This window comes from Lontra canadensis, unplaced genomic scaffold (genome assembly GCF_010015895.1).
Source record: "Lontra canadensis isolate GAN:19392208 unplaced genomic scaffold, GSC_riverotter_1.0 scaffold93, whole genome shotgun sequence".
Lineage (NCBI taxonomy): Eukaryota > Metazoa > Chordata > Mammalia > Carnivora > Mustelidae > Lontra > Lontra canadensis.
Window position 1 is genome coordinate 1,872,068 of NW_022631087.1, and position 14,538 is coordinate 1,886,605.

The following is a 14,538-nucleotide window of genomic DNA, read 5'->3' on the forward strand; positions in this document are numbered from 1 at the left end:
GATCAAGCCCACCTGCATCGGGCTCTCTGCTCAGAGGGGAGCCTGTTTCCCCCTCTCTGCCTGCCTCTCTGCCTACTTGTGATCTCTCTCTCTCTCTGTCAAATAAATAAATAAAATCTTTAAAAAAATTATCTTAAGAAGGTCCTTTTGTGGTCCATAAGACCTGGGATATACTCAGTTTTGTTTTTTGTTGTTGTTGTTGTTGTTGGCTGTGACATTGAAATAGGTATGTTTCTTCAACTGAGCGCTAGATAAAATAATTGATTTGAACAGGTGAAGGGAAAATAAGTACCTCTAAACTCTAGACTGATGTTCTGTGTGTTGAGATCAGGACCAGCTACATAATTTGCAAGGTCCAGTGCAAAATGAAAATGTTGGCTCCTCACTGAAAAATTATGAAGAATTTCAAGATAGCAGCAGCAGAGCATTAAACTGAATGTAAGGCTTTCCAAGTGTGGGGCCTTGTGCACCTGCTCAGTCTGCATACCCATGAAGCCAGCACTTCATACGTACCAAGAAGCTTGGAATGTAATGAGGAGCTTGGAATCTGAGATCAACTCAGGAAGAGAAGCCTCACAACGCCCACAGAGGGAACAGAGGGCAAAATCACTGCCAGTGTTTAAATTATTCTGCTGTGCTCCCGGCACCCCGTCCCATCTGAGGACATGTAGTTGAATTGATATTGTGTTAAATCAGCACAAGATGCAGCCCCACTAGATAAGTCAAATGGTTGAGAGGTTGCAAATCCATACTCCAATTACATTAGGGGATCTTCTGATTTTTTTTTTCAAAGACTCATTACAATTTAAAACTCAGATTTATGGTGTGTAGAAAGAAAATAAGCATTTCTATTTCTTCACCTTGCAATAATTTTGATCGGGCCTTCGTCATATACGTGACAAAGGCAATAGAACAAATTTAAGACTGTTGTGTAATTTATAATAAACAAGCTGCATTACTGTGAATTTCCTAAGTGATTCAAAAAGGAAATTTAGAAAAATTAGATGTGACAATAAAAAGCTTACTAGAGAGATTGCCTTTTAGAGATTTTTCCCAGAAGGTCATGAACATAATCTAAGCAAGGAGGATTTTATTCTATGACTGCCTGAGCTCTCTGAGCAAGAATGTGATACAAGGCTTTTTTTTTTTTTAAGGGAACTGCCTAATATTTTATAGTACTATATTTTTTTCAAAGTGGGTTTTTATATACAAGCCAGACTGAGGGCGGTTGGTCAGGTAATTGACCAGAAGGTTTCCAGATAGCAAGTTATTTAATATCAAAGTAACAACAGGTTGTGTTTCCAGGATATTTTCTCTCCCCTGTGTGGGTCTCTGATGTTACCCCACTTCCACCCTTAAGGTTCTCACCCCAGCACATGCTGAAACTTGACTCATCTGCTTTGACCAAAAAAAAAAAAAAAAGCTTCCTTGCGGTTTTGAGAGTTACATATTTGAGCTTTGAAATAAGTGCCATGACTAAGGTCAGGCCACTGGTCACCCAGGTAGACTGGACAACTTTCCTGACTCATGCTCACCTGTTTCAACTTATGTAATCACACAAAAACAATCCTTAACAAGTGCCTATAAAGCCAACAAAAAGAAGCAAAGCTGCAATGTGTCCTTGTCACGGTGTCCAAAACTTGGGGGGATATTTTTGGTTAATCCTTCTATTGTGGAGTTTTTAGGGTGGTGATGGCAGTTGTTCAGTGGTGGTTGTTATTTGGCAAGAATTGAAATTGGAGGCTTCTGTTACCCTGACTGCTGATTCCAACAAAAAATAGAAACAAGGGCATGCTCACAGGAAAGAACCTATGGGTGGCAACAGCATTTATTCCTTAATCTCTTGGTTTGTATCAAGTTGTATATTTTAGAAGGGAGGAGAGTGTGGCATAAGGAGACACAAATACAAACTTAGAAAGATCAGCAGCCAGGTTTGTTCAGAGTGATTTACCTGATAGTTTCAGTAACTAACACTGACTAGTGTTTACTGTGTACAGTTGTAAGCACTTCGGATGATTTATCCTATTCCATCCTCAGCAAAATCCAATGAGATAATTATCATTGATTATCCATTGACCAAGATCTGATGGGTAGTTAACGTCAGAGCCCCAGGGTGAACCCCAGATGAGTTCGTGTTGTAACACTGAATTATCCCAGTTAGGATAACTGGGTTTCTATCCTTTAAAATGTTGCCTATCTGGTTTTTTCTAGAACCAGTTTTGCCTCCACAATTCAGACATGGTTTCGGTACGAAGTAGAAATACTTCAGCCTATACAAAATTCACTGACATTCCTGCATGAACCTTTCTTCCAAATAATGCCAATTTACAGAAGATACAGCGGTTTTTATGTGTGCTGTTGGAGGAATGGTGTTTCTGTTCATCCTGAAAGCACACCCGCAAGAGCCGATTAGCAGCCACGCTGGGGCTGCTTACTTACATTAACCAATGTCGAAACTTCTCGGGTAGAGAGGCGCTGCCCAGAACTCTAGAGGAAGTGAGATGTTTTATCTTTTGAGTGCACACGAAGTTTACGGTTTAAGTCTTTAGAGAGCCTGGGAGGGTGTGACTCCCAGGAACTAATCTTTCAGTCCAGCCATATGCAAATCTGGGCCGGTGTTTATGTGGAGGTGCAGACAGAAATGTAGGTGACAAGTTTGGTTACTGACGCGCGTGGGAACGCACCTGCCTTGTTGTCGGTTGGGCTGTGAGTGTCTGTGCGGACGCCGTGATGGTGGACACCCAGTTTGGATCGCCCCGCTTACATGAGGGAGGTTCGAGTAGTAGAAGTTCCACTCACAACCGGGGAGCTCGTACCATTATCCACGCTGGGGCGCCCCGGAAGCCCAAGCCAGTCCCGCGCTCCACAAGCACAGCCGCCAGCGGTTCCGCGCGCAGCCTCGCCCCGCCCCCAACGCCCCGACCCATCCCCGGCCCAAGCCCCTCCCCCCTACTCGGCTCCGCCCCCGAGTGTTGACAGCTCCGCCTCCAACGCCGGGCGCTCCCAGCGGCTCGGCTGCCCCAGTTCCGTAAACACTTTTCTCCCCGCCCCTAGCAATCCCCCGACCGCACCACTCGAAGACCGCGGGGGGGGGGACGGTTTCCTCTCGCATGCAGAGCACCGTCAATTCAAGCTCTTCTCGGCCTCTTTCATCTGAACATGAGGAAAGCTGATCTGTACTAGGCCAAATATGTCAGAGCTCTGCGATCGGATCCTGAAGTGACCTGGATTTCCCCCCTCCCTCGGCCCGTCTTCCTCCGCTCGCGGGTTCCACTGCTCCGCCGTGGCTGTCTCCTCAGAATCCCTCCCGGCCCTTTAAATACCGCGTGGGGCTGGGGGGAGACCGGGAGGTTGGGGGTTGTTGGGCTGGTGAGTTTTCAAGGTGTTTGTGCGGTGCTCGGTGAGGGGACACACAGAGACCCTTGACCCAGGCTCCCTAAGTCGCCTTTCTCCGCCTGTCTCTGCGGCGGACCCGGTGCGTATCCATCCGGGGGAGGGGGTCTCCGGCTCTGAGGTGACGGTCCCGGGTCAGTGGACCGGGACATCTAGCCCCAGGGCAGCCAGAGGGCCTCCCCCGACCTACCTCGGAACTCTGTCCTGGGACTCCGGTGCCAGGGGCGTTAAAGCCCCGCTACTTGCTCCCCCAACCCCTTGTTTGACCTCGAACCGCCGTCCCGCGTGGGTGCGGGGCGCGGGCACCGAGTGGCCGAGGCGGGTGTCAGCTTGGCCGCGGGCTTTGGGCCCCGGAGGCGGTGGGGTCGCGGCCGCTTGGCCGCGGTTTACATCCTGCTGGACCCGTGCCAGCGACAGTGCTGCGAAAGGCTTCCCACCATCCGGGCCCCGGGAGGGGGCCCCCTCTCTCGCCTGCGACCCCCGGCCCAGCGCGGGTGGGCGAGCCGTGCCGCGGTGGGGGCGGGCGCGGCCCGAAGCGTGTGTTTGGGGTTTGTTGCCGGGGTTTCCCTGGCACTCGGCTGGGCCTCCGCCATCCCCTCCCCCAAGGGTTTGTTATGACAGGAAACGTGCTGCTGGAGGGGAGGGGCTGCCTGAGTGGGTGGGGGGGTGTGTGCGCAGACTCTGGTGCCTCCCCTCGAGTGGACTGTCTGAGGGAAGAGGCGGGAGATGCCAGTCAGGCCCAGGGCTCGAACCTCTTACCTCTCGGGGATGGCTTGTGCTTCCCAAAACGGCGCCTCTGGGTGGCATCACTGGGGGTAACAGCGCTGATTTGGCACGTGGACGAACAGGGTACTACTGCGTTTTCGTTAGTACTGGGGGAAAAAAAACTTAATTAAGCGATTTCACAATGATATAAAGTTTCCTTTTAAAATAAATGTATTTAAGTGCAAAAATCTAGTCAAGATCGAAGTGATTGATAAATTAGGGTATAGATGAGGAGGGAGATGTGGAAACAGACATGAAAAGTGGTATGCAAATGACTGAAGTTTGGGAAATAATTGTCTTAGGTGGTTGTCCTGTTACTTTAACCTTGAGAAACCAGACAAGTTGTCCTTGTCCCCAGAGGGCCCCTCAGCCCTCAAGATCCTTGTGGTCCCATGGCCTCCAGCCCAGCCAGAGACCCTGCTCTTTGCCACCTGCCGATCAGAATGAGGTTAGGGCAGTGGTTCCACTTTAGGTGGCTCCCTGCCTCCCTGTCCTCTTGCCTCCAGGGATTTCATACATCACTCTGGCAGCCCATGGAGGTTGCCTCACTTGAAGTGGCCCAGGGCTGAAGATACTCAGTCATGTGTGGAAGCAGCTTCAGTGCCATTTTGTGGGGGTTGAGGTCCCCAGGAGGAATCACTGGTATTAAACAGGCCAGCCAGGGGTGGGAGGAGAAGCATTTCCAAGTGTGAAAAGTGCCTGGAAATCCTTCTCCCTGATGCTGTAATGTTATGTGTTCCATGAACATCTGTTTTCTTAGACAATGACTGGCTTGTTGGCTTTTATCTAGCTCTTTGTTGGCTCTAATTTGATGAAGACCGGTATTCTCTAGCAGAATGGAGCAGAACCTCTCTCTCTGCTCTGTGGTTTATGCCTTGCTGCATATGAATAACTTTCTAGCACTGCTATTTGGGACTGGTTCTAAAGCAGCATTTTGCAGAAGACGGAGATTTTCACACCATCTGCAAATTTTTTCTTTAGAGCCAAGTCTTATTCCTCTGACTCCTTACCCTTTACTACACATATGTGAATGCTTGTCTTTGCATATGACCTTGATCGGGTCTTCAAGGATGACATCCACGAGGTAGCTCTTAAAATTTCTCATTTCCACGACTCAGCCTTAACTGGTTGGGCTCCATTCCTTGTCCAGAGCACTGCTGGAAAATCTAAATATTTCATCTCAAAATGCTTTTGATATTAATTGCAAGCAGTTAAGACTTCTGATAATATGTGGGTTTTAACTAAGGATTTTGCAGTGCTTAAAGAATGGCTCCCGATAGAGGATTTTCATTTACTGTACTGGGGTGGTTCAGAATTATTTTGGACAATAGACTCTTTCAATGATGCCCTTCACGGTATAGCACTTGAGCAGCCACCCCGGGGTAAGGTCAGCTTGTTACCACATATGCAAGTATCCATGTGGTGTTGTGTAGATCGATTTGGCAGACTGAGAGTGGAAAGAATGAGCAGCACACCAAATTTTCTCCAGCCATTCTAGAGTGGTAGAAAGCATGGGCTATAGAAATCCATGGCCTGGCTTTCAGTTGTGCTTCTGCCACTGCTGTGAACCCTAGGGCAAGTAATTTAACCTCTCTGAGCCTCAGGTTCTTTTCTGTATCATGCAGATAATAGCAATACCTCAGCTAACAAGGCTATAATAAAGATTCAAGGAGATTAAAACACTTAAAGCACTTATGGGGGCTGGGATATAATAAGCACACAGTAACTCTTAGCTCTGATTGTTATTATTTACTATCAATGAGCATAAGAAAGTGGAAAGACACAATGTAAACATTTCTTTAAGCTCTGGAGCTCTGAGTCTTTGCTAGTTTGAATTACAGGCACTGGGAATTGGAAAGAGGAGACATAGCCCTTCCTGCAAGCAGTTTAAAATTTAGTGGGGAGGCAGATATGTAAACAACAACTATAGCACTTCAAGTGACTGCATAATGGAAATATGAGCAATGTGAGTGAGGCAGGAGAGAAGGAAACCCCAAGTTGTAATATGAATAGTAGTGTAGCTTAATTTGTTCTTCAGCAAGACTCCTCGGGCTCCCCCTCTATCCTAGGAAGTGTTCTCAGCTCTAGATGGCTAATTTAGATGGAGTGAGGATATCAGGGAATGTCACTTTGAAGTTGTAATATTTAATATTTAATTAATATTTAATTTAATATTTAATTTCAAACCTGAATGACAATAAGGAGTCCATCTGGTAGAGATCAGGGAAGCATGCTAGGGGACAGACTAGCAGGTGCAAGTGCTCCAAAGTAGGAAGTTTGGCATATCTGAAGAACCTGAAGGAAGCCATTGTGTATGTAGCAGGAAGGGTTAGGGAGAGAGTGATATGGGATGGTGTGTATAGGCAGAGGCCAAATCCCAGAGGAATATAAACCAGCCAGGAAACTTCTTAAGAAAAGGGAAACCACCTGGAGATGAACTCTTAGAAGGGATGATTTATTGTGCCTCTTCTGAAGGGCTCTGGCTTATTTCCTGTTTTTATTCTCCATACGCTGTTCAAGAAGAACACTGGGTCAAGCCAGACTGTCTAGAACTTTTGTAATAGAGCAGTATTTAAGCTAGTCCAGCAGTAGGGACAGTCAAAATCTAAATATTGCAGGAGCCCAGACTGTTCTGAATTAGACTTGAAGTTTTGGTTCAGTTCTACTCTTTTAATCTTTTGCTTGGAAATAATTTCAAACTTAAAGCAAAGGTTGTAGGAACACTACAAAGAACTCCTTGTTGTCTACCTTTTACTCATATTCACCTGTTAACTTTTTGCTCCATATGCTTTACTGTTTTCTCTTTTGGTCACTAAATTAGTCAAGAGAAAGTTGCATACATCATGGCCTTTTATTCCTAAATATGTAGTCACAGTATACTTATCAAAGTTAGTAAATTTAACATTGTAATATAGAAAGTAGATTCAAGTTTGCACCAGTGCTGTCAATTGATCTAATAATAGCGTTTTTTCCCCCTTTGGTATAGGAGTCAGTCAGGGATCATCTGTTGCACTCAGTTATCGTCTCTTTTCATATGGAACATGTCCTCAGCCGTTCCTTGTTTTTATGACATTGACATGTTTGGAAATCATAATTTCTTTCAGTAAGAATAAAATAATAGTTGACAATTTGTCAAGCACTTACTAGGAGCTTAAGTACTTGACATAGACTATTTTACTTAATCTCCACAACATTTTTATGAAGGAGATACTATTATTAGCCCCATTTTACAGATGGCTAAATTCCCTCTCTCCAGTTCGTAGATACCAAGAGTCAGGATCAAAAGCCCAGTCCACCTGATTCCAGAGCCAGTGTTCTTCCTGATTCCTGGACATGTACATTGTCTCTGGTGGATCTTTCTAATCCTGAACCTGTGCTGGACGGTTTGCAGATGAGTGTCCTATGGAAGGGAAATAAAGAAGTGAAGTTGGTAGTGTGGACACAGGCTAAGGAGTCAACTAGCAAATTAAAAACCCGCCTTCCTTCTGTCTGTCCCTTTAGATCCCTGTACTTGTTTCCTCTTCTCTAAAATGGCAGTGGCTATATTGCCATTCATTCAATAATAAATGTTTAAGTGTCAGCTGCATCCCAGTCATTGGTCTTGGAAGGAATTATATAATACTGAACTTATTAAATGAGAAAGAATAGAATGTAAAATGTGATTATTCTCCTTGATGGTGACCCACTGTAGTGTTGGAGGCTTTGCTTGGAGTTATCCACTGTTTTCACCTTTGACTTTACCTTTGGCGAGTAGTAAATCCTCCAGGTAGAATGAGATGTGGTGTTTCTGAAAAGTTGTGTGCTATGCTTGTGACTGGCAGTGGTGAAAGTTAAGTTGGTCTAAGTTTGTCAGTATGAGAAGCACTACCTTTCTTAAAGAGATAGACTGGTTTTATTATCACTATTCTAAGAGAGAATCCAAAATAGTTTTTAAAGCCATATAATTACCCTCAATGCCTTTTGAGTCAAGTAGCTTTGTCCCTAGATGACTTATATGGAAACCCGAGACCAAGAAAAGCAAGAACAGATGTGAAGGAACTTGCAGAAGACCATTTGGATTGGGATAAGGCGTTTGCTTTCAGCTTTAGTATCTCAGACAAGTGCAAGAGTTCTGTTGTAAGTTAACTAGCAGCTTGTTTATCTGTAGGGGAATATGCTTTTATCATCTTGGGATAAAACACTTCTCCCCTCTAGAGTTTTTAATGCCTGAAATGATAATAACAAGAAAAATGCAAATAATACTAATAATAGCAATCATTTATATCCTGTTTTCTCTGTCAGACACACTGTTCCAAGCACTCTACGTGTGTTGACTAAATGAAGTCCCACACCAACCCTATGCATTGGGTATTATTAGTATGCCTAGAGGAGGAAAGAGGCAGTTTCCTTATAGAATAATAATGGACATTTGGGCTTCAAAGGAAAGTTCCTCCTTGGATGCATTAAAGCCCAGTTGTGCCATGGAGCCTTTTACCATCCAAACAAGAGGGTCTAAACATTTTGAAGCTTTCACATTTTCTGTTGCATTCCCTGTGCCAGAAACTACTTCCAGTGAATTGTTGGAAGGAAACATAGTTGCATATTATTAAGTATGTCTGCCATGAGCACATTTAATTTCAGAACTTCTAGTGAAGCCTCATGGAACTCTGGGTTTATAGAATTTTAGCATTTCCTAGCTGAAAGGGACCTTATAGCTGGCCCAACTGTTCAGAAAAATGAGGGGAGGAGAGCCATTGTGGTGTGCATAAAGTCACACAGCAAATTAATGACAGATTCAAGCCTCAGAGTCTACCCTTCTAACTCCTAACCTACATCTTTTTATTTTTAATCTTTGTACTTTGATGCCTTGTTAAACACAATTAAGGAACCTACAAAGTGTGCTGTTCAGCTAGAGTAGCAAAATGAAATGGACAGTTACAACTATTAACCTATTTCATAAATTCCAATGGATGAAAGCTTTTATTCACCTTTACTTGGATAAACAGCTAAAGTGAAGAAAAATTAAGAGCAGAGCATACAAAGCACTTGTTATGGCAGAATAACTGAAAAAAAAATGGAAACAAAGTTCAAGATATTCAAATAAGAGTGTTACCAGGGTCAGGGAATGTTGAGTCTTAAACCTAATAAAGTGGGTTTAGGTGGTAGGTTCTCTGTTCCTGTGCTTTAACTTTGGCAGTACCAGGCCTTAAGCGTGTAGTGGTATCAGTTTGCGAATGTTCTGGTTGAAGCTGTACCAAATGGGATTCAATGATTCCGATTCAGCTGACACTGAATGAATACTTGTCACGTACGTGACACTGGCAATGGACAAGACGCATTCCCTGCCTTATTAAGGAGAGTCAGAAGTAGCCACGGGAAGAAAATAACTGTACAAGGGACGCAGCTCCATGGTGGAGATATAGGACATGTGCTGCAGATGTACAGAGAAGAATGTCATTCACTCTGGTCAAGGAGTAAAGGCTTCCTGAGGAAGGTAGCATTTTCAAGAAATGCTATCAGTGAGACATAAAATGGTGGCAAAGAGAGAGAAGAATGTAGAAGGAAGGACAAGTATTCCATTTAGGATTGGGGTTTGGTGGAAGTGAAAGAGATCAAGCAGACCCTTTTCTTCTGTTCTCTATTCCCTTCCCTCCAGCAGGTGGGAGTTAAAGCTCAAGTAGAGCCTAGTTTGTATGTGGTGAAGGAGGTGACTCCCACTGGAGTCTCAAGGATTAAGGGCTATTTTATAGCCTGTGCTGGTGGTGGTTGGCCTTGGGAGTCCAGGACAAGGGAGACCTCTCTACATGGTAGGTTTCTGGCAGCTTCTCTGGATTCCTTGCAGAGGCAAGGAGTTAGTGGTCTGTTTGTGAAAGAGGTGGGCCTGGGAAGGGTGCACTTGTACAATTGGCAGGACTGAAGGTTGGTTAGGTGAGGCCAGGGGCAAATGCCCTTGGGCACTGACCTTAAATTAGTGTCTCTCTGAGGTTCATCCTTGTCTTTGTTACCACCCAACTGATACAAAATGGCAACATTTCTCTCAACAAGACTAGATTTCCCCATAGGCCCACCCTGCCTCTCCTTTCTCATGCTTCCCCAGCAATGCCTTGTTTCCCCTTTTCTCATGTTCTAGCCTCTGGCACATACAGTTGTAGGTAACTAGACTTGAGAGCCATGAGAGTAGGGCCCTATCTCTTTTGTTCACTGTTATTTTCCCCGGTACTGCTGCATACTAGGCACTCAATAAATACAAAAGGAACCATTGAAGAAACTGCACAGGATTTCCAGGCATACTATGCACAGCTGTGTTTTCAAGTTTTTGTAGCTTTAAAAGCTCTGTATACCTTACCGCATGGGCTGGTTTAAAGAGACTCCGTGAACCCTTACTATCATTATTGCCTATTCAGGACTCGAGGGGTCTTCTTCCTCGGCCCCGGTTCCCCTTAGTGTCAGCTAACACCATACATGTCAGAGCCAGCTCCCTCCTGGGCCTTGCAGAGGCTTCTGGGCTCAGGGTGGGGCATCCTATGTGCCAGGATCTCCTTTGTAGGGGATGAGTGGGCCCAAGTGCTCTGCTCTTACCTGGAAGGCAATGTGATGTCCCAGATACAATACTGGACATAGAGTCAAGGGGCTGGTTTTATGGCACGGTAAGTCCCCTTGTCCCTCAGAGTTTGTCTCCTTCATCCATGAATCAGGATCTTCGGTGCCTGTTTGTTCATCGGGTAGTAGTGGGTACCAAGTCAAGTGCAGTGTCAGGCTTTACACTTTGTATCATGGCAGTTCACAGGAAAATGGAGAGAAACCTGAAAACTTGCCAGCCAGAGATTTTAGTTAGTCTTCTTCTTTCTCCAAGAGGCTCATCGGGAACTAAAGGGGCTGATTTAAAAAATAGTTTATTTAAAACAAAGCCATAGGAATAATAATAATAATAATAATAATAGCTAATATTTGAGTACTACACACCTTTAATAAGATTAATCCCATTTAATCTTCAAGCAACCCTCTAAGTTTAGTCTTTCAGCCCGGTTTTACTCAAGAGGTAGGTGGCTTAGTGGCTTTCCCAAAGTGACATGGCAAAAGACAGTATGAGCTTCTAACCTAGGCCGTCTAGCCTCGAGGCCCTACCCTCTTAACTCTTGCCTTCCATGTTTTAGAAACCCAGGGAGAGACTGTGTGTCTTCTGCACATTTTTTTTTTCTTCTGCACATTTTTAAAGGATCTGGTATTGCTGAGAGCTGTTCCACAGTCCCACTATATATGTTCTGAGTAAGTTCACACTTAGGCCTCTGGAGTCTCATTTCTGGAAGGCAGTCTTGAAGGCCTGGTAATATCCTGGCTGCTGTGGGAAAGATGTGGTTCTCTTCTGGGGACATTCCAACACTGTGACTCATGTGAGCCAAGCTGTCTACACTGGAAGAAGCATCTGTGACTCTGGTGGAAGTACCACAGAGCCTTGACGCGGGGTGTGTTTTTCTCTGCAGGCGCTATCTCTTTGCCCACACTCGAGTGACACAAAATGCCCTTCAATGGTGAAAAGCAGCATGTAGGCGAAGACCAGCCAAGAGATTCAGATTCTCCCCGGTTTTCCGAAAGCATGGCTTCACTCAGTGACTATGAGTGCTCAAGGCAGAGCTTTACAAGCGACTCTTCCAGCAAATCCAGCTCTCCTGCTTGTAAGCTGACAGGGGAGCAGGGGTTGTGGGGGGCGGGGGAGGGGGTGTTGGTTCTAGACATGTGTGTTAGATTTTAAAACTCATAAATGAACGAGTGCAAAGTAGAGACTCCCCCTCCTTTCTAGATGTACCGTAGTAGTACTGCAAAGGCAGGATTAAGTAACCATTAAAGTTTACAACCTGCCCATTTTTATTTTCATTACTGTCTCTGATCTGCTTTGGTTTGACTATAAATCAGGTCCCTAAACCCCACCTGTCTTTTCTCTCGAGTAGTGGAAAGCCACTCCCTCTTGAGATCACTTGTTGGGCCACATTCAAGGATAAGTTCAAACTGGTCTTTTCTGATAATTGCTGATTTACATGGAAGGAAACTTGCCCCAATTCAAGGGTCAGGCAGGAAGTGAAATAATCTAAAGGGTTTCCTGCTGATTTCAAAACCCGTTGTGCAAATCTCCCCACAAAAGTGCCCATGAGGGGAATTACTACACCAGGGCTGTGAGAAAGAGTTAAAAAAGTGGCCATAGTGAGGAGCTGTCTTTTCCCTTGTTTTTGTATGGAAACTAAAAGTGTGTAAAGCAAGTGTGTTTTGTTGTTGTTGTTGTTTTAGCTTTTTAGTTGACATTTTGCATAGGAAATATAACACCTTAAAAAGACAAAACAAATGCAGAAAGAAGCAACTAATGTCTCATATAATCAAATGCCCATGTCAAAAACATTTGTTCATTTGTGTTTATTTTAAATTTATACAATCTCAGTTTTTAAAATTTTGGAAAGTATGTAAGTATAGAGAAAAGAAAATTTTGCCCATACTATCACCCGAAGATGACAGCTGGTGGCGCTTTGTCATACTCATTCTTCACATAGACATATGTATGTATATATGTGTAGACACTTTTCACTTAGAATTATAACTAAAACATGGGGCGCCTGGGTGGCTCAGTCTTTTAAGCAGCCAACTCTTGATTTCAGCACAGGTCATGATCTCAGGATCCTGGAATCAAGCTCCACATTGGGCTCCATGCTCAGCAGGGTGTCTGCTTCTGGATTCTCTTTCTACCTCTGCTCCCCGCCCAAATAAGTAAATATTTTAAAAAAGAATTATAACTAAAATATTTACCATGATATAATATACTTTTAATACATGAAAACTACTTCAGTAAATGACTACACCATGAATTTAACCATTGACATTGGACATTGGTCATTGAGTTAATTTTCCTCTTTTTTTCTTTTTCTGTTACAAATGATGCTTTATGAACATCTTGGTGCATTGAGCCTTTCCAGGAATTCCTTTGGATATAATTGGATTATTGGACCCAAATGTACAGACATTTTTAAAAAAGAATCTTAATGGGACAGAGAATTGAGAAAAGAATTTACTAGCAGCCACTTAGCTTTTTGTGCTTTTTCTCACTCTTTATATTATGTTTTAGGCTGATGCCTCTAACAGAGTACGCAGGCATCCTAAAGAGGGGTTTTCCTAATTCCGTGTTTCACCATTTTTCCAAACTCTTCCTCGCCCTCTGCCTCCACATGGTCTTCCTCTTTCTCCTTCCCCTCTGCTTCTTTGAAAAAATTATTTTAGGTAGCAAAATATTGCCAGTTAGTACTGTTGTTTGAGGAAATGATTTTCAATTAATTGAAGTTAAGAGTTCCAATAGTCATTTTTAAAAGACACGGTTTATTAGAATAATCTTTAAAAGTAAGTAGAATAATTCTTTATATACTACTTCCTACTTAGATTATCCAGTTTACCAGATTAGTTTTATTTTAAGTATCTACATTTATGAAGTTCTTACTTTGTTCTTCTTTACTTAAATTATCTTATTTAATCACCTAAACTCAGCCCTGAGGAGGTGAGTTATGCCTTAGTGAAGTCAAATGATATCTACCAATTGGCAAAAGTTGGAATCAAACCTAAACATTATGCTATATTGCCTATCCTTTTAGAAGTTGTAGTTTTAAAAAATCAATTACTTCATCTTGAGTCTGTTTAAGTTAATGAGTCAACGAATTACAGAATAAAAGTAGTCTTATCAAATTCCTGCATAGTATATGTAATAAATGCAGAAATCAATAGGTACTAAAATATGAGGTGATTTAATAAAAGGAAGTAACTTATAATAGCTTATACTAATAAAATAGCCTGGAAGACATTTGAGAATTTATTATCAATATAATAACTGAAACTATCAAAGGAGTTCTTGAATTTTTGAAGTCTTAAGTACTAAGTAGGAAATCTACCCAGTTTAGTATGTATGCTTCTTATTTGTAAAACCCTGAACATATATGTTAGAATAACTTAAACTCAGTCTGCATCAGGAGGTTTCATAGGATGACAGCTTTTCCTCCATGACATGAACTGCATTTTGTTTTTGTTTCAGCAACAAGCCCTCCCAGAGTTATAACATTTGACAAAGTGATGGCGGCAGCAAGGAACTTATCAAACATGACACTTGTTCATGAAATTGCTGTAAATGAGAGCTTCCAACTGAAACAAGATGCTCTCCCTGAGAACAGGTAACCTGGAGGCATTTGTTCTGTGTAAACCGAGCGCAGAGTCTCATACATACACGTATGTTTACATTGATTCCTAGAAGTCTTGTGTAACAGCTACTGGGAGGAAATATTGGTTAGTTCTCTAACAAGGTCTTATACTTGTTTTTAAAGCCATTCCTCAAGGGTATATGTTACCCATAATCCTTAGAACTCAGCTGATATGTCACTT

General features: G+C 43.2%; 1 protein-coding gene across 4 annotated transcripts in view; it reads left to right on the plus strand.

Moving 5' to 3' along the window:
• The first annotated feature begins 2,626 nt into the window (after nucleotides 1–2,626).
• The window catches only part of TCP11L2 (t-complex 11 like 2), a 38,336-nt gene continuing 26,424 nt past the window's right edge, over nucleotides 2,627–14,538 (plus strand). Inside the window, exons 1-3 of one of the 4 annotated variants that reach the window (XM_032836500.1) lie at nucleotides 2,627–2,733; nucleotides 11,619–11,810; nucleotides 14,195–14,330. In XM_032836500.1, the coding sequence (XP_032692391.1) occupies nucleotides 11,654–11,810; nucleotides 14,195–14,330 (293 nt within the window). In that variant the 5' untranslated portion in view covers nucleotides 2,627–2,733; nucleotides 11,619–11,653. Of the gene's footprint in view, nucleotides 2,734–3,293; nucleotides 3,476–5,500; nucleotides 5,541–11,618; nucleotides 11,811–14,194; nucleotides 14,331–14,538 lie in introns of those variants that run through there. The other 3 variants (XM_032836499.1, XM_032836498.1, XM_032836501.1) reach the window with 3 other exon arrangements.